General features: G+C 38.3%; 2 protein-coding genes across 5 annotated transcripts in view; one reads left to right on the top strand and one right to left on the bottom strand.

The window, feature by feature from the left end:
- Usp (retinoid X receptor ultraspiracle) overlaps window positions 1-17959 on the top strand; it is an 84278-nt gene extending 66319 nt beyond the window's left edge. For 2 of the 4 annotated variants that reach the window (XM_078191235.1, XM_078191207.1), the window contains 5 exons: window positions 1197-1326; window positions 2033-2194; window positions 8782-9088; window positions 11582-11901; window positions 12272-17959. In XM_078191235.1, the coding sequence (XP_078047361.1) occupies window positions 1197-1326; window positions 2033-2194; window positions 8782-9088; window positions 11582-11901; window positions 12272-12539 (1187 nt within the window). In that variant the 3' untranslated portion in view covers window positions 12540-17959. The remainder of the gene's footprint in view (window positions 1-1196; window positions 1327-2032; window positions 2195-8781; window positions 9089-11581; window positions 11902-12271) is intronic. The other 2 variants (XM_078191216.1, XM_078191225.1) reach the window with 2 other exon arrangements.
- Window positions 17624-19608, bottom strand: Tctp (translationally controlled tumor protein). Its single transcript, XM_078191245.1, has 5 exons — window positions 19470-19608; window positions 18953-19023; window positions 18683-18870; window positions 18341-18611; window positions 17624-18080 (listed from the first exon to the last, which is right to left on the bottom strand). Exons 1-4 carry the CDS (start codon window positions 19495-19497, stop codon window positions 18380-18382), a joined length of 519 nt encoding a protein of 172 aa, XP_078047371.1. The 5' UTR covers window positions 19498-19608; the 3' UTR covers window positions 17624-18080; window positions 18341-18379.
- Between the last annotated feature and the right edge of the window lie 723 nt (window positions 19609-20331).

Raw genomic sequence — 20331 nt, 5'->3', positions numbered from 1 at the left:
GGATCGAGAGTAAAGTAAAGTGGGTCGGCGTCCTCTCTAATCACGGATTCCGCGGACTGTTCGCGATGTATTTTGTTGATTCTTGTCCCGCGCGCCGCGCCGCCGCCGCCACGTGTTTCCTCTAACTGTAAACCGGCCGGGGACCGCTTCCTCGGACTCCGTGTTAATTAACGCGGCTGCACTTTTGCCACGGACGAGAGGCTGATCGTACCTCGATCCGGCCGCGCGACAGGGACCGTCGCGGCCGACGCGGGTTGAAAGTAAAAGGGCGACGCGCTGTTAATATTAATGGGGTAAAAGCGTGATCGTCGTCGCGCGGACGTTCGAAAGCAAGCTCTCGTCCGCGGCTTGCGAAAGTAGCGGTCTCCTTCCTCTTGCTTTCGCTTTTGAAATCCGATAGCATTAGAATCCTGCACGGAGAACGTCGGCCATTTTTATTCGTTGAATAACACTGGATTCGCCGGTCGAAATCACAGGTTTTGCAATTTCAATTGAAAAGTCCTGTCGCGTGTAACATTTTCTTTCCGAAATGATATTATGACTATCGTAGACGTAACTAAAGAATTAGTTTTATGAACTTTATATTATTTTATGTGTATATATTTTTTTATTGACACTTATACCAGTTCCAGTCTAAATAGCAAAAAGGTATACTTAAATTAAGAGTTTGATTAATCGATAATGTCTGTAAATCTATTTTTGTAGTACAATTAATATTATCCAACTATATTTGTCATTTTTTAAAATGACTAAATAAACGTAAATAAAGACTGAGGACACCACTAAGCACTGTTTTACCTCTTAAACACGGTTGAATTTTACGCGATTGAAATTTTTCATAACTAAATTACCATTTTTCTTAATATATAATTTTTTTGGTATAGTTATATATAATATTAACTATATGTATTCTATTCTTAGTGTATAATACATATACACTTTCACTTTAATCGTTTACTTTAATAACTAATATATAAATATATAATTAATATTTAATCATTTTAATTATAATAATAACTAATATTTAATCATACTAATTATAATAATAACGAATAATTTGATCATTTTGACTGGTAAGAATGGGTATACTTAAATTACCGATAAATCTAGTAATTAAAAGATTTTATTCATTTCGAGTAGCATTTCTGGTTAAAGCAACCGAACGTTTCTAACGGAGCAACAATTTCTCGTTTCAGGGTTGAGTCTGGACAACAGCAACATGTCCATGTCGTCGGTAGGCCCGCAGAGTCCTCTCGACATGAAGCCGGACACAGCGAGCCTGACCAACGCTGGCAATTTCAGCCCTTCCGGTCCCAATAGTCCAGGGTAAGTAGTCATCAACGCCATCTAAATATGTCACGACAGACGGCCGATCGATTAAACGATACGTTAGCATGCAGAATTGAATCTGCATTAATCGCACTATTGATCTACTGACACGCGCGATTAAATCAGTCCGACAGATATCGAGAAATGGTATACCGACGACAGACGTCGCGAATCACAGGTATGCCACGAGCGTAGTCGCCCTAGCAGGAAACGAGCAAAATACTCTTTCTTTTCCTTTTTTAAATATTTCGCCTTTGTTCTACCTTTTTACAAACATTCTGACTCGCGTGACAGGTAACAGCTCTTAACAGTTTCCTAAATACAAGCAAACTCGATAAAAATGATTTCGAAACATGGCATAATCATTTTTAGCTACACCTTGGAATCGAAGGGTTAACTCCTTATCTCTGGCTTATGCATCTAATAGTAGTTTCTTACGCCATTTGATATTCTCATTCGAATGTCTACAGCCTGCCAACGACTGTATTGCGCATCTCCTATTCGTGACGTGTCCTAGCGAGCTATATGGGGTTAAAAAGAGGATAATGTTAGCGTAAGTTACGCGTCGGTTTCCGATGTTGGCGACCGCATAGTTCCGGGGAACGTAGACGAGATATCCGGGGCGCAGTGGTATTTCGCTGAAACCCGGGGGACAGTAGCGTCGTAGGTCGAGTTGTTGTTATTCTCTTCTTTGCATGTAAAGATCCTTCAACGCTGGTTGTCACAGCAACCTTCTGAGCACGTCGCCGAGTGGCCAGAACAAGGCAGTCGCACCCTACCCGCCGAACCACCCTCTCTCCGGCAGCAAACACCTGTGCTCGATTTGCGGTGATCGCGCCAGCGGGAAGCACTATGGTGTCTACAGGTGAGTCCAACACGCTATAGACATTTTCATTCTTATTCTTATCGATAGCGACGGTTTAGTTTTCGACGGAGAACGATGACGACATATTTTAGCCTAATTTTATAAGTATTGTGCTCGAAATTCGGCCTTCTGCAAATTACATTTAACGTCCGCCCTTTTAAAAAACAGATTCACCCTTTCAGAGATCCAAATCTTTGCGAATCAAATATATAGAAATTAAATCTAGTACTTTTGATTCCATTATACGAGCCAAATCCAATAACTCTTTTCACTATAACGAGTCAGACTCGTGGTGAACGTTACGTACATAAATTAATTAATATAACTGCGTTTAATTAATTAATAGAAAGCTTAATTAATGTAAACCCAATTTCTATTAAATTGAAACAAAATGAAATTCTAATTGAAGGAAATTATTAAAAACGAAAAAATACTAATCGACACAGTTTTGAAAGAAATAGTAATGCAAGAGCTTGACTCCAGTTTTTGAAATATTTGAAATCCGAGTGCCGAAGCAATCGGTACAGTCGTAACTTTATATGTATATTTACTCGTGAGAGAAATTAAATAAATGATCGCGGCATTATTACATTAAATAAATGATTGTCGGCATTATATATTAAATAAATTATCGCGTTTCCGATATTATAATTCTTGTTCGGATTTTAGCGCAAATTATTACGAGAACATTTTGTGCGTAATTGAATGCCTTTAGGGGGAAGAAAATAGTTGCATAAGTTATTGAACTTTGAATCGTGAAAGTAATTTTCGCTGGTCCGAACACGCATAAAACTTGTGCATTATGGGATCGATCGGTTCAAGGTTCCCGGATTAGCTCGATAATCCCAGCCGCCGACAACGACCCGTCTGGATCCTGTCTTAATATACATATGTACTACCTAGAACGATAAGAAACCGCGTTGCAATGATAATGACCTGTTCTTTTTTTTTATTCTTATCCCATTATCGAGACTTTCGACCTCGCCGAGTATTTCGTATCGCGATCGAAAACGTCGCGGCTGTAAATTGTTTCTCATCTATCCAGAAAAAAGAGATCGAGTTGCCAAAATTATAGAAGAATGTATGAGAAGTGAAAATCAATGATTGAAGGAAGCAAACAGGAAGAATTATCGAAATACGCGAGAAAACACGAGCAACAAATTCACGCGCCCCGTCTTCAATTATCTTCTTCAATTAACTGCTTGCTTTTAAATACCGTGGTAATTAATAATTGGTTCGAGATATGTTTCATTTTATTCGAATTTGTACAGTTTAATCTGAGAAACGTTTCAATATTCCATCCTTATTCAATACTATATTCTCAACCCTTTGCACTCGAGTGGTGACTCTGACGTACCACTAAAATTGTTACAGCACATTCCAATATAATCTTTATGTTATGAAAAATTAGATTTCAAAAATGATTAAACGTATAACTGTTGTTGCATGAGTAACAAAATTCAATTTCATATGCATAAAATACATTTTGTCATATAGAATGGAAATGTTAAATGTCAGATAAGTTATTTTAGAATTACAGTTAAAATGGCTTCGATTACAAAGGGTTAATACCATGAATATGCTTACAGTCAAACAAAAGAGAACAATAGCAGACATTCTTTATATTTTGAAAATCATTAACCATATAATCGATTGTCCGCCCATTCTAAAATTAATAAAACTGAAGGTTCCCGTTAAAGTTCAGAGGAAAAGCAACAATGCTGCGTTTGCATAATCGCTGAGCGACAAACTTGCGCGCGATAATAAAAATGTCGACGCACCAACCAACGGTCGAGGTTAAGGAATCATCGTGACTCGATGGTATAATCGCAAACTCGGTTGCTGTTCGTCATTTCGTCACGAACCACGGAATCCATCTTCCGTCCTCCATCTTCCATCTCCCTTTTGTCATTGAACCCCGGAGCAGCTGTGGCCAATTAAATCTCATCGAGACATACAAAAAGGGTGTATCGATTGCCGATCGTTACAGACACGCGACGATCGAGCACTCGACCGAAATCACGTGCTCTCAGAAACAGGTCGGATTTCCGAATCATTTTCAGTCAAACTTCAAAATCAATTTCCAAATAACCTGACACTACTTATTCGACCACTTTTTTTCTTAAATATAAGAGAGTTATGTGTCAAAAAACATTATTCTTTTATCGCATTCTCAACGACGATTTATTTAGACCACCAAGACTGAGAAATTAAGATTTATTAAATACAAGAGAGTTATATGTCAAGAAATATTATTCTTCTATCGCATTCTGTTAACGGCGATTTATTTAAATCACGAAGACTGAGAAATTAAGATTTAATTAATTTTGTAAAAAAAGAGTGGTTCCAGTCGCGACGATCAAGTAGGATTGACGGTTGTTGCGACAATGCATCTAACACGGTGTGCAAGCCCAGGCCTTGATAATGGCCGTGATTGCTTAATTAGCTGCCACTGGAGCAAAGTGCCTGCACGACCAAGACGTTCGAGAGTCTGTCTCGCTCTTCCCCTATCTCGTTCCCTCTCTCTTACTGTCTTCTCTCTCTCTCTCTCTCTCCCTCTCTCGCGCGCGGTAGGAACTACGGCTGGCTAGCCGTCCTAACCTCATGAGCCACGGCAAGTCCAAGGTTGCCAGGGCTCTGATGCAACACGCACCGAGACTCCGTCGGTCCTACTTGCTAGCTAACGTGGGAGGCAGACTCTATAGACGAGGGGCAAATAATGGGCCATGAACGTTCGACCGATGGACGCTCTGTATTAGCTTCGGAACATTGTCCTTACGAGAGGCTTTCACAAGTTCGAGAGCTATTTTCGCTAGGTATCCACGCCAGTCCTGGTTTGCTATACCGCAACTCGGACTTCCTATTGACACCAAGTATAGGACCAAATTCTAGAAAGCAGTTGCTTTGTATAAGTTTATCAAAGCAACGATAAAGCATTTGTTGCGATCTTTAACGAATGTTACTATAATATTTCCGCAGGTAACGCATATTAGGTTGGGGAAAAAAAAATCCATTATTTCTACGTAAACTTCGAGACTTTATTTAACATGTTTCGGATTGTCCGAGTTAGGTCAAATATGCACCGTTATAGCATCTAAAGGCGCATCTTTAACAAAAAAAGTACCTAAACGAAATCAACGAAACCAAAATGGCGCGTAATTGGCTGTTACAATATGGGGACTATAAACACCATCTACCGAAAAAATAATGGACTTTTTTTCCCTAACCGTGACATAACCTCGACATAAAGAACTCGGGTACATATTTTTGCCAAAGTTAAAATCTGTAAAATGTCGGGTACATATTGTAATCCGAGCGTCGAGGACAAAATAGTGCTAATCAACGTAGCCTTAATAGAAATCGCAGTGCAAGTGGTTAATAGCAACGATAAGATAAAATAAGAGTTTTTTTTCTATGCTCGATGAACAGTAATTTACATGGCAAAGAACAAATGGCATTCTGTAGAAGAGGAAGTTCTTGGAAAACAAGGTGACGAAAAAGAAGATTGCCGAGCATGGAACTATAAACGCGCATTCCTCGTCTTAGATACAGATATACTCGGCTTCTAGCAACAAAGTGTGTCTTCTTGCTCGGCGGCGTATGTCGCGTCGGTCGTATTTGTCTTTCGTGTAAACTCGTTGAGATCAAACGACTGCCATGGTGGTCCAGGAATTGCGTCACGTGTTGAAGATCGGCAGACATCGTGCTCGAAATGTCTGGAGACTTAATTTCTCGCCAAGTAATCGACTCGTCTTCGATCGAACGAGATACCACCGTGATAATAAATCTATGGTATCAGTCGATGTGATCGGTTCCACGTCCTTTTATTTAACCGTTTGACTGCCACGTGTCCTTGCCGTTTTTCCGACCAAAGATGCCAAGCAGTGCTATTGCACTGTTTTCTGCTCTATGCGGTAAGCTGTAATTTTTGTTCAAATGTTCGACTGAAGTTAAAATTCGTTTCTTTACCAGCTGTCTCATTCTTTTACTTTTACCTAAAATGAAATGGCAACCGTAAAGTCGCGCATCGACGGAAACCGAGCGTGTCGCGGTTATCGGCTTTGCAGCTTAGAGCGTTGGCACTGTTCATGCGACACAGAAGAAGCGAAAAATTACTCCTTGGCACTCAAACGGTTAAAATTTGTTGATATCGTAAAAATTCTTTGCCAAATAATTTTCTTATTTAAGCGTGCGTGCTAACATAATCATGTCGTTTTAAAATTCCAATTAATCAAAAGTTACGATTCCAAAAATCGACATTTCTCGCGAAACGGACTCGTTCGCGTCCGGTAAGAACAAAGACAAATGCGCTCATCTGTCGCATCTCGCGTTGCGATTCCCGTTCTAAAAGATTCCGTTTGTTGAAAACACGTATAAATCTGTGGCGCGCGGTGCCATCGATAACCGCCGACTTCGCGCGGACTCCGGGAACCGCGAAGGACGAATATTTCGATGCTTAACAAAATCCAGGGGGATTACATCATCGCATCGTTCCTTTTTCCGCCACGGCATACAATGCGGATTTACGGGCGAAACAAAGCGGAACTGTCGGCGCTGCCAGGGGCGGACACACGGCTTTGATTTATCCTAAACTGGCCGGCGAATACCGCGCTCGAAACGTTTTACGAGCATCGCGCCGATCTAATGCTTCCACCATCTTCGCGCGCTTATTCCGCTCGCCAACTCGCCGTTTATAACCCTTCTCTCGCGCGGCTTTTATTTATTATTATATTTTTATTTACGCGTTGAAATCATAAATAAATATCCACTAGCTTTCGCTTTGGATCGAATCGAATGCTATAATTGCATCCCCTATACTAAGTAGAATCGAATTAAAGTTTAAAGGGGTGTGCTATGTCGGATGATTTAATTTCCGCGCGGCGTAAACGAGCGCCGCGTCGGCTCTTTCGATTTTCGGCGATCGTTGAGCCGTCGATGGCCCGCGTTTTCGAGGCGGAACGCTGGCCAGGGTCTTCCTTTTTAAATTTGGAACCACTCCAGAAATCCCGCGGCGACATTCCGCGAGGAATTTATTTTCGTTGCAGCGCCGGACTCTCCGTGTATTTTCGTGGCCGTCCCGATGCGGCCAACGCATTTCATATCCCTTTCTCCCTGTGTTCTCGCTCGCGTGACAACAACAGCGGCACGTGGGATCCTCCCCCCCCCCTCGATCCTGTATCACCTGTCTGGAAACGAGACCCGAGAAATTCGGCGAACGGAAGCGGCGGCGCACCTACAACTTTCGGAGGAAGTTGATCAGTTTAGGATCAATGATATAAAATTGTAGCGGCTCGAGTATTCAAGTTTTTGAAAATGTTGAACGGTGCCTTGAAACGAGATCTTTCAATGAAATTCCGCAGATGTTCGAAGTGTGAAGACCGCCGCGAAATATTCGGAACATAACCTTAACACTTTGCCGACCGATCGGAGAGATCTCCCACTTTGACGTTAACGACATGTTTCTCTTTTTCTGTTATTAGAAGTTACTTAGGATAAGGTTATATTTTTTATCTTATTATAATATAGCTTTAAATGAATAAATAAAATAAATTAGTATATATTTTTAATTTTATATTTTGTATAAATGATAGGAGAAATCGTTTGAGTTGCCTTGCCCTCGAGCCCGGTGGAAATCGTACAGTTCACTCTGGCGCGCGCGGTCGGCTAAGTGTTAACATAACCTATCGACGAAAATATTGGACCGTAATTGTCTCTCCGAATGGATCCGAGCCGAGACGTTGTTCTCGTCGGACAGAGTTATAAACGTCTTTCGATTGTTTCGACGACAGCGTTCTCGATTACAGCGGTGAAAATCGTAAACCGTAGCCACTTTATTCGACGAAATCCTTCGAATTAGTCGAGCAGAAGCTGCAACGAAAGAGGAAATAAAACTACGGGAACGACCAGTCTCGACGCATTTACGAAACACGAGACGTCGTTCGTTTCAGGATGATTCACTTTTCCCCGTTGAAACGCTGAATCTCACCTCCGTACCTCTTCTTTATCGCGTTGAAACTCTATACTCCATATGTCGACATCGTCGTTTATCTTTCAACGTTCAGGAAATTAATGAAAACCGCGTTCCTCTTTGTATCACGCACGCCGGTATAATGGGCTTGTAATTTTAAACAATTTGTGGAATGGATAATATTGTTGTGTCAACTCTGAACAGTTTTTATTGAATGAAATTCTCGTCGGAAAATCGAGACGGACTCTTTGCAAATATTCCATGGATATAATCTACTAAATATGTCTGATATTTGATATCGAAACAAAGTTGATTTAAATATTGTTTATATTTAAAAATTCCGTAATTTAATTTAATTCCAAGACTGAAGAACGGACTCTACCAATGTTCTTAGAAAAAGCAGTCCGGCAAAGGGGTAGAGAATAAAATTCGTAAGGGTTGTAGGAGAGGACTGTTAGGGAACTGGTTGCAAACGAAGCGTTGACAACAGCTAGAAACCGTAGCAAAGAAATTCATTGTTCTCGACCGAACGCATAAGAATGCTTCGCGACTTGGTTAAAAACCCAAAGTACCCTAGGCCCGTGAACTTAAATAATTGGTGTCGTTCTCGTTGCTTCAGCTGCGAGGGTTGCAAGGGGTTCTTCAAGAGGACCGTGCGCAAGGACTTGTCCTACGCGTGCCGGGAGGAGAAGTCCTGCATCATCGACAAGAGGCAGCGGAATCGGTGTCAGTACTGCAGATACCAGAAATGCTTGGCGATGGGGATGAAGAGGGAGGCGGTACAGGAGGAACGTCAACGTACCAAGGAACGGGATCAGAGCGAGGTGGAGAGCACGAGCAACTCCCAATCCGACATGCCTATCGAGCGTATCCTGGAGGCTGAGAAACGAGTCGAGTGCAAAATGGAGTCGCAAGAAAACTACGAGGTAAATATGACAGTTAAACGAAGCGGGCGTACCAGAATTTTTCTCTCATCGGTTTTTCTCCCATGAATTTAGTCGAACGCCAATGGCGCGTGACCACAATCGGTAATTATACTTGCAGGTAACAATACAACATAGCACCTTTCCTTTTGCCGTCGATTCGAGACGAGAGAGCTGCTTCGCGCTTTAAACTTTGCACGTTCCTCGGGTAAACATTACAAATGTCCATTCCATTAGATACCTATCGTACTGAACACTTTATCGTACGGGGTAGTCTGTAAATCGACTTTTTCCCTCGATCGGTGGCTACCCGTCTATCGATTATAATGGCAACCACTAATTTTTTATCTATTATTCGGATCAAAGCGTTGGATCGTACTACTGCAAACTTTAATATTATTATATAATTTTTTAGAATATTAGATACCCTTCGCGATGAATCAAATAAATGGAATAAAAATGTTGGTAGGTTTAATTACCCTGTAATAACAGAAATGTTTAGGGACGAACGACCGGTCGGTAAAGCGTTAAGATATACGTGCAAACATGTAATTAATATGTTCGTGACGTTGTCTAGTGTCGTATCTACACTTTTGTACACGGACGCACGTGAGGGAACATGATATTCGTTCGAAATTGTGATCTCTAGTAAAACGGTAGTAACCTCGAGTGCTACAAAATTTGTCATTTGTTTCGCACTGCACTAGGTTGCTGCGGTAATAATTGGAACATCGTTTAACCTCTTAGGCACGGCTGGATTTTGCGCGAATGATATTTTTCATAACTAAATTACCATTTTTTTAACTATGTATAATATTAGCTATAATATATATTCTTTCCTTAATGCATTGTATATATACACTTTCATTTTAATCGTTTACTTTAATAACTAATATTACAATTGAGCAAAGAACGAAACATTCGCGAAAGCCACTATAGTGGCGCGTCGTGCCTAAGAGGTTAGAACAACACTCGCGTTACAGCACAAAATACGTATATACGTAAATGCGTGCAAGTGTGCCACCGTTTACACAATTCTGCCAATAAGTCTGCTTTTCAAAGACATTTCAAAGTTACATAAGAATCGGTGGAAGGTCTAATTTTGCCAATTGGTAAAAGCGATCGAACTTCCGTTCTGTTATATCATCGTTCGAACGGTATGAAAAAGAGATGACGAAATAATGGAACGAGAAATTATTCTTCTACTCGACCGTTTTGGTTCTTTCACGCGATTGCGCGTCCACCTGCAAGTGTAGTGTCCCGTGGAAACGCGGCATAATGTGGTCCCCATCCTGTACAATGCAAACCAAACACAACTCGTACCGATCCTAAACGTAAGGGAACTCTGCTACTCATTCTTCCTTCTTTTTTTCTAGTCTTCCACCGATCGTCAGTGAATTTTTCCGATCGATTATTGAATAGGATTGGACATCCCTATCCGAAGGAGAATACCTCATACGAATCAAAGCTAGTCCTGCGGAATTAAACGCGCAATATTTCGGCCTGAAATTGAATTCCGTGAGTTACTGCCTAAAACGAGCCCCGTTCATTGATCGCGTTTACCGCTTCATCGGTCTCTGTACCCACGCAACGGATGTCATCGAGTTGCTCGCGTGGTACGATAGACACTGGGATGAAACAAACAGGTCCTCCCGGGGCAGGGGGAGGACACGCGATCGATTCGTGTCGACATTCGACGGCAACCGAATTAAATGGTGTTAAAACTCGTTTCAGATATCCTTTAACGGCCGCCTGTGTCCCCGTCGTATTGACGATAATTCAGATATCGATCACCGATCTTGTCGCTGGATAAAAGGAGGCTCCTTAAAGTTATTATCGGCGGACTGTAATGGATTCGCGTGGGAAGAAAATATCTATTCGAACAGGTCGACCTGTGACGGTCACCTGCATTTCCAATCGGACTCATCTTCTAAAATTAGTTACACTTACGGATACCTCTGTAATTGAATACATTTGTTTCCAAAAATTCATTCGAGAACGCTGGCGCGATTTTCTAACATATTGAAAGTTCCAAACTATATCTAGAGATCGTTAGAGGCCTAAAACGCTTGCGTCCGAATAATATGAATTAAAAGACACTATTGCTTGAATATCACCGTGTATCATCCCGAGCACTCGTATCGAGGAACGTTGACAATGCCGTGCGAATCAGGAGGATCGACTGCGAGTTAGGCCTTCCATGGTAAAACAAAACCTGTCACCCGCATAAATCACCTTAAACGGAGCCGACGGTCTGGATAGTTGGACGGTCTGCTCCGATGACACTGTTCGACAGTTCGGGGTGTGTGTCAACCGCACGACAGAGCATCGCGCTACTATCTCTCTCTTTCTCTCTCTCTCTCTCTCTCTTATGATCGCTTGTCCTGACCATTGTTAGCGTTGCGCGTCGTGCCGGTTGTTTTTTCGTGGAATGGTGTACGTAGCTGTTCTACGAAACGCCCCTTCAATTAATTCAGCATCTCTTGTAATGCACAGAATGCAGTGTCGCGCATCTGCGACAATCAGCTGTTCCAGCTGGTAGCGTGGGCGAAGCACATCCCGAATTTTACGTCGTTGCCACTGGAGGATCAAGTGTTGTTGCTGCGGGCTGGATGGAACGAGCTGTTAATCGCCTCTTTCTCCCACCGGTCCATCGAGGTGAAGGATGACGGTATCGTGTTGGCCACGGGGATCACCGTCTACCGGGACTCGGCGCACCAGGCTGGCGTGGGCACGATATTCGACCGAGTCCTTTCCGAGCTTGTGTCGAAAATGCGCGACATGAAGATGGACAGAACCGAGCTTGGCTGCCTCAGGTTGGTTCGCGCCCTTTGCCTTCTCACAGACCATAGTTACACTGGGACCCTATCCCTTACATTGTACATATTTACGCCCTCCATCCTTTGTATTCATATCGCTTCATGGCTAAGATCAAGATGACTCCAACGAGCTACTAATGAAACACGATTAAGAAATATCGCTGATAAAAAGCTCGACAACTGAAACGTATCTGGTACATTTACTGGAGTTAGGTGAACGTATAAAGTAAACACGTGTAAAGTGATCTGTGTCGAATGAAATTCCAAGTTCTAGTTTCAAAATGAGCAATCGTGATTTTTTTTCTCGATATCATACATTATCGATCTTCCATGGTACATTGATTGATCGTCGATCGATGTTCTACAGGGCTATTATTCTCTTCAACCCCGAGGTACGAGGACTGAAGTCGATACAAGAAGTGTCAAAGCTGCGGGAGAAGATTTACGCGACCCTGGAGGGTTACTGTCGCATGGCCTGGCCCGAAGACCCAGGACGATTCGCAAAATTGTTGCTACGCTTGCCGGCGATCCGATCGATCGGTCTCAAGTGCCTGGAGCACCTGTTCTTCTTCAGGATCCACGTACCGATCGACGAGTTCCTCGTGGAGATGCTGGAGTCACCGACAGACCCTTAGGAGCAGAAGGTGTGCCGCGTGTTGGGGCACACCGATCTTTGAGAAAACAAGAAACTATAAATATATAAACATATATGTATATATATTTATATATATATATACATATATATTTACATACAAAAATATATATAAATATATATATACAGACCTACCTAACAAGCAAACAAAAAAAATAAAAAATGTAAAAAACAAAAATACGCAACAGCATTCAAGATAAATCGCGTTAACAATACTCGACGGTACCGAAGCCGCCGCGCAAGGTATACGAACGTCGAGCATCGAGCTGGAATTTACTTACTTTTCCTTCTCACCCTTTTTATTTATGACTTTGTTAACGCATCATGCTCGACCTCGCGATCGCCAATCTTTCGGTCGATTCGTATCGAGAGCACGACGGAAGTTGCAACGATGCGTACGGATTGCGCGTACGGTAACTCCAAGTCCTCCAATTGGAGCGGCTGGTTCCGTGGAAGTTACCGAACCGATCTCTGTTTGCTTAGCTCGTTGACTGTCGCGTGGTTCATGCGTGGGTGACACAACATTTTTAGGTTCTATTTAAACTACCGTCTCCTGTCACTTCGTAAGCACTACATATAATGTCGTTTTAGAAATTAATTTTATATTTGAAAAATTGCCGATAAAAACGGCCAGGCTTCAAGAAAGGGAAAGGGATACGTTGAAAGTTTTTTTGTACATACTCGTTTGACAGTCAACGTGTTAATGCCCATCGTCTCAGCAAGGTTCCCTATGTAATTACGTGACCTCGTTACTGGATTATCTTCATTCGCTGGCTCGGTTGCGCTCACGTTGAACCCTCCGGTACCCTCTGCAACCATGGAAGTTCCTAACACACTCGCTTCGTTTCCGATTGTCTGTACAATGCTTCTTGGTGATTTTCAGTTGTTCGTAAACAGAATCATATTAAAATTATAGCGCTAGTATGTCACATGTAAATTAATTTGTAAGTATACCCTTGTAATATGCAAGTATATATAAACAATTAATTGTAATGGAACATCGCTTGTACAAATTGCAAAAGGATGAAACTTTATATGATCGCCAGTGATCTATACAACTCGCTGAGAGGCACTGCACACTGCTTCGTACCGCCTCTAATCAGTAAAGTTGTTGTTTCTATTCTTGCGCAAGTCTTTCAAAATAGTTTTACAAACTCATCGAATCCTCTGCAAGGTCCCCAACGTGGCTGCAATCAACGCGATCAAGTTTTCGGGTATTTGTACATTCCAACTCTGCCTCGATCCGAATCGTTTCATGAAAGAGATACGTTTGCATATAGATAGATATACATACTTGCATAAAATGAGAGAGGAAGAGAGAACGAGAGAGAGAGAGAGAGAATGCGCGCGTGCAAGAGAAAGAAAGAAAGGGAGAGAGAACAGTTTTACACGTGTGCACCACGGATAATTTATTGTTTTGTATTTTTAGAGTATAGAAAGAGATCAACTTACTAATTCATTATTAATTAAATATATTGTAATAATTCTTTTTTACACAATATATATATGTATATATATATGTATATATATATATATATATACATATATATGCGAATACAGATTGTGTCTGTAATAATGTATGAAAAGCGTAACGAACAGAAAAACGGTATCTTGTTCTTAAGATGTCGAGAATCATGAACGATTATTTTTCTCTTTTTTTTATATCAAAGAGCAATAGTCACTTCTGATGCAGTGAATTGCACTAAGAATTCTTTTATTCAACGATAATAGTAGCCGTTGGTACCATGTTTCTGCCCTTATGTCTGATTATACGCAGCCATGTGTGATAGTGATCAATTTATATGTCTCAATGGTCTTCTGTCCAGTGAAGAGATTTCACTTTCCTCTGATAACTGTAAGACTTCTCGAGTTTTCAACGAGAAACAGTTACAAAATGTATATGGTTATGCTCTAAATTTAAATGTGTAGAATCCAACCGATCAAGACATAACTATGAGGGAACCTTACTTTGTCGTTGTTAGTAATTTACAAAACTCTTTCATGATTTTAACTGAAGGACGTAAAAAAGTAATGGTGATTTTATTTCTACAATGTATCCATTTTATTACTTGTCCTATAACTAAGTAAACAAAATTTTACATTGATAGTTTTAATTGGGTGGAGACCGAAATTCGTTGCAATAAATTCCAAATTAAATATTTAACTCTTGTGCTTTATCAATTAGTTTAAGATCGTGAAATTGAATTAGTGGAATATATATTTTATAATCTTGTTGTAACTGATTTATTCATTATTCTGAAAATTGAGGTAAATTTATTTATATCTTTTTTTGTATAAAATATTTTTAATGAAATTATCTTTATCGTAATTGGGCTAGAAATTTTATAATGGGGAAAACAATTTTTCTTTGCATCCTTCAGTTTTAATCGCTTACGTAAATTAATATAGTACCCTAGGAAATGTAAGGAACCATCATACTTACTTGGATAATATAAATTATAGTAATATTAAATATTATTAAACGTATTTCTATTTTTGCGTGAATGCTTACGATTGTTAGTTGTTGGTTATTGTTATCTATTTGATGAGAGTTTTTAATGTTATGCATACCATGAAAAGAACACAATATTAAATTTCCGACTTTCCTTCTGTAACATTACTACAGTTGTGCTGTTCATTTTAGATGCTTGTTGTGTTATTTATTACTATTCTCTGCTAAATTACAAGATCAACCTTGGATGTCGTATGACTTAATTTTTACGATTTTAAATAATTTCTAGCCAAGTAATACAGTTTATAGATTTCCAAAAGCCGATACTGTATCACAGGAAAAGTGTAGTACAATTTTGTACTTTATTCCCTAGATGATATTTCACACATAATATCTTCTTTTCTTTATACTCAGTCTAAAATTACATCTTGACCAAAATTACCTCTGAACGAAGCGCATTTTGCGGACACCTCATCTAATTCCTCAATGTAATAATAAAAGAAAGCAAATAAGATGTCAAATAACATTTGGATTGGAGGGCGTGAATGCTTGCTACCTGTGAATGAAGTTTCATATAAAAATATATAAATGTTAAAACGATGATATCTATACATACATACATATAATATATGGATATATAAACAGAACTCTTTCACAAACAATAATGAAAACCTCAGTAGTAGTCAGTAGAATAACAAGGATAATGGCAGAGATTAAGATATGTGTCCTACAATCAGATCATTTGATTAATGTAAGAGGATTCAAGAGAATAAAATTCGGAATGCGTTGAAAATATGTTAAATAACGGCATGCTTCTATATACGAAGCGATTGTACAATGAACCGTGTATGATTATACTTGATATAAACTCGATGCTTTTGCCATACTTCTTTGAACTATCATAGAGATGGTATGATGCTCAAATTGTATGTAGTGATGTTTTACTTAGTAACAGTGTCCTAGAATGGAAGAATGTGGTGCGTTGTAAACTTTCTGTACAGTGACGCAGTAGTAAAGTAAACGTGGAAAATAGTTTACTTTATATTTATTGCATTTGTTATTTGGTACTTAGAAAATCCTTTACCCTCGATGTATTTGTAACTATCGAAACACAGCTTGTACGACTAACATCTTCTGTATTTTGTATCTGCGTATTCTTTCAATGATTGAAAAGGAATATCATTGTTACATTAAAGTTCTATGAGTGGTTTTCATTTGATTCAGATTCCAGAAAAAGTTTCACGCACCCCTTCTACATAGATCAGTACAAATAAGTTTAATATAAATAATGATAAAATAATTGTTTGATCTTACTAAACACCTAAGGTACATCCCACTTAAACAGTAGCCGGTGTCCTACTAAAACATTGTACCTTCAATGAATTAAGCTACAAGCCAGAGTACTAAATCCTTCTGTGTAATACTATGTATATAAATGTCATAAACTTTATGTATTGATAAATGCTATATTTAACGTCAAATTGACTCACGCAACTGCCGTTACAAGTAATTGTTTTTTTAATAATGGTATGGCCCAATAATCCATGTTTCAACATTTTCTTCATTTGCATCGAGACAACAAAATTCTGTACACATTTCATTAAGTAAACTTTTTATAATTTGATTGTACATTGACAAAATATCTGTACACAGGACTTGTAATTTATAAGAATGTTATTAGAAAAAGAAATTAAACATTGATGTTTGAAAACGAATATTACATTCTAGAAATAATTATTATATTGATCAAAATGTTTCACCATTTATGCTTGTTGCTTTAAATTGTCATTGTTCATTCATTTGATAATTCATGTGGATATTATTTCAAACTGCCTTAGTTATCGATAACACTTTGTATGGTTGTGTTAAGTACGTAAAGCAATTAGTGTACAGCTGTATATATGTGCATGTACTAAAGTGTACATCTTACATATGTACTTACAAAATTCAAAATACGTGGACATACACATGTTTAGCCCATCTACATATTACCGTCTTTAAACTGCAATTATCGGTTCATGATTTGTTAAGGGAATATAGCTCGCGTGTTTGTTGTAGTTCATTTTTGCTACATATAAATTGTTACTAGAATGATTAAGCTGCGCTTTTATAAGTGTATACGCGATACTGTTTCAGGTAACGGTACGATGAAAAGTAATATTGGAATACCAAGGATTCAGCATTCAGGTGGAAACTGTTTTATAAAGAATTAAGAGTAATATATTCACAAAAGGGATGCGTAAAGAACGAAGAATATATAAATTATATAAACGTAAAAATGAAAGAGTGCAGGAGCGATAGTAAGAGAGAAAGAATGGATGTCAGTGAAAGAGGTACGATAAGTCATATGAATGTACATGTAAACACAGTATGGTTAGTAACAATCCTTTGGTTAAAGAAACATGATGTACGGTCTTGCGCCAAGAGATAAATAGTCTATTCTGACTTATCTGAATATAATATTTTTATGAAGCGAATGAAATGTTTTCTGTTGTCCTATATTTACCTATAAATTTGTACAGAACTCCTTTTTTTAAAAAAAAGAAATATATGTGAAACGATCCAAAATTTATTCTTTTTTGTTACAATAAATAAAACATAGGTAATGGGCAGTATTTATGAAAACGCTGTTTTATTTCTGATGGACATGATACAGAGTATGTTTCTCATATATTTATTATTCACTGACAATCCTTGATGTTAACAGTAATTACAGACATACTTTGATATTTTCCACAGCTGCAAAGTTCTTTCCCCATCTTCCATTTTTTTGTCTCATAAATAAAGAGTTCCAATAATATCGAATAAAAAAGTAGATAGAAAATAATATTACAAACACCACAGTGAATCAAATACAGTTACAATGATGAGTGGTCATCATATATTATTTTTCCTTTCAGTCACGCCGTATGTACAATTATTACTTTCTTTGATATTGTTGTTAATAGATCCTTTTTTTCCGAAAAAATAAGTTAACTGCATTGTATATGTGAGATTGGAAGTAAAATTCTGTTCCTCTTTAACTAAATTTCACAGCTTCCCAGCATGTGTACAGTCTTGGTTTAAGTTTATCTGAAAATGTACAAACGATTGGTTTTATATTCAGCATTTATTATATTTTATTATTTAAATGTTCCACTAAAATGTCTGGCTAAAATAGACGCTATGTTCAAATAATTCATCACAGCGGGAATCTGTTCACCAATTTTCTCTTACATGTTTGTGCAATGCCAAATATAATTGATCCAAATATATGGCATGAATCAACATGTGTGTATTTTAAGTTTATAATACCATATGAAAAGAATGCCAGTAACAGGTTTCAAACTTACAATATCTTTTTCCATAATTTATTGCATATCTAAAATTATTTAGAACTTCTCTTCTTCAAGACCGTGTTTGAAAAACATGAGTACAGGCACAGATTCACCATCGATGTCACGGTATTCCATTAATGCCACCAGACCATCGATATCCATGGATTCACCGGTGAAGAATTGTAGGTCCTTGAAGCGACTCAAGACATCTTTCATAACTTTGTTGGTATTCGTTTTAAATACATCCACCTGATCAGGTGCTTTCTCTTCCAACTTAGCAACTAGTCTGATAAAATAATAATTGTTAGATGGATTGCATAAGAACATAAAAATATGTACAATAATAGTAAAAATTACTTTTTCATGTAGTCTTTCAAATAAAGAGTATAAGATTTTTTGTCATTGAATGCGAATGTTTCTTGAAGTCGATGATTTAATACCACATCAACACCACTTTCAACAGCTTCATCCGTGCCCTCATCAGCTTCCTCTGCTGATGGATTGAATCCAGCAATTTCTATTTCTCCAGCTTTACGAGTAACAGTCTAGTTCCAAAAGAAATAAATATAATTAATTAGCAATCATACGCCTTGATTGTTCAATCTGATACAATATTTAATATTATACCTTGCCATAGACTTCGTACATAACATCGTCAATTAGTTTCATCTTGTAGGTGTCTGAGAACATCTCATCACCTGTGATACAAACATTTAATCAAATCAGTTAGATCGAGTATTGCAATCCAAAATTCATACATTAGTAAGATCGAAAGAATCGACTTCAATTTTTATTTCCTTCCCTTTTCACTGTGTGAGTCATTGTTCTCAATGAACTCACGCTCGGAACGAGTTATTTCAGACATATGGAGAGGTTATAAATGAAAACGATGAATATTTCGGTAATGAGATTTTACATATTTAGTTACGTTAAATAGGAATGGTATACAATTTCATTTGAATCACTTATATACTCGTAAAAAGATATTTGGAGGATATCATTGTCAAAACGTCGGCATTTGTAATACAGACGTCATCACGGCTACCACTTGAATGAAATTCAACTAACTTGTAGCTTAATATAACAAACAATTGAAAAAATATTAATTACATATGTTACTTTAGAATATTTTGAATAAACTTACCGGTGAAAATATCTTTGTAGATCCTCATGGTGGAAGATGGAGAAAGATTTAATTACAGCTAAACTAAATAAGATACAGTCACCCCGACAGAGCGAACCGGAAGGGAGCGAAGCTACTTGGAGAAGCGACCAGCTTCACTACACACTCATACCAATGTCTAAGATTTAAAATTGTACCGTAAGGATACGTACATGAGCTTGATAAATTCCTCATTCTCGTAATTCCTTTACATTTATTTATACATTATATCATGCTTTATTTATAAAACATGGATTTCATAATTTTAACCATTTTCGTTCAAATAGTTAAGTAAATCCCAAATGTGTACATACATACAAACATACACATATGCGTGTTTCGTGTACATATAATATACACGAAAATGAACATATAGAAAAATGTTCCTTCTCTATTTCATATTTCAGTAAATTAAAAACACATAAACGTAAAACACGAATTAATTTTATTAATATTTTTTTATTGTATTTTTCACATTTTTTCCTGCTTACTCGTTGTTTTCTTTTTTTTTCTTTGGCTGTGAGGGCAGCACCGTTTCACCGGTAAATTACGAACCAGTCAGAGCAAAGAAAATGTCTCTGTTGACTCTCTCTAACGGATCGAGCTGCGTCATCGAGGTGTTACAAGAAGTAGCGCCCATAGACAATATATGTGATACTACTAAAATAAATAAAAGATAAATACAATAAAAGTAGAATTTTATAGTGTAAGAAATCACAAGAAAATTATTTAGTTATATCATTACTACGTAGACAGCATGAATATTTTCATTTTATTTAGTGTTGCATACATATGTGCAGTACCGATGCTGCAGGCTATACATTTGAATCATTCGTGACCTCTA

The sequence above is a fragment of the Augochlora pura genome, chromosome 2 (genome assembly GCF_028453695.1).
Source record: "Augochlora pura isolate Apur16 chromosome 2, APUR_v2.2.1, whole genome shotgun sequence".
NCBI lineage: Eukaryota > Metazoa > Arthropoda > Insecta > Hymenoptera > Halictidae > Augochlora > Augochlora pura.
The sequence above is the reverse complement of the archived record's forward strand: the minus strand, read 5'-3'. Positions and strand labels throughout refer to the sequence as shown.

Coding starts and splice junctions, on each gene's coding strand:
- Tctp (XM_078191245.1), bottom strand. CDS start 19,497: ATGAGGATCTACAAAGATATTTTCACCG. Junction 18,871..18,952: donor TGTACGAAGTCTATGGCAAG/GTATAATATTAA, acceptor TTTTGGAACTAG/ACTGTTACTCGTAAAGCTGG. Junction 18,612..18,682: donor TTGAAAGACTACATGAAAAA/GTAATTTTTACT, acceptor TTATTTTATCAG/ACTAGTTGCTAAGTTGGAAG.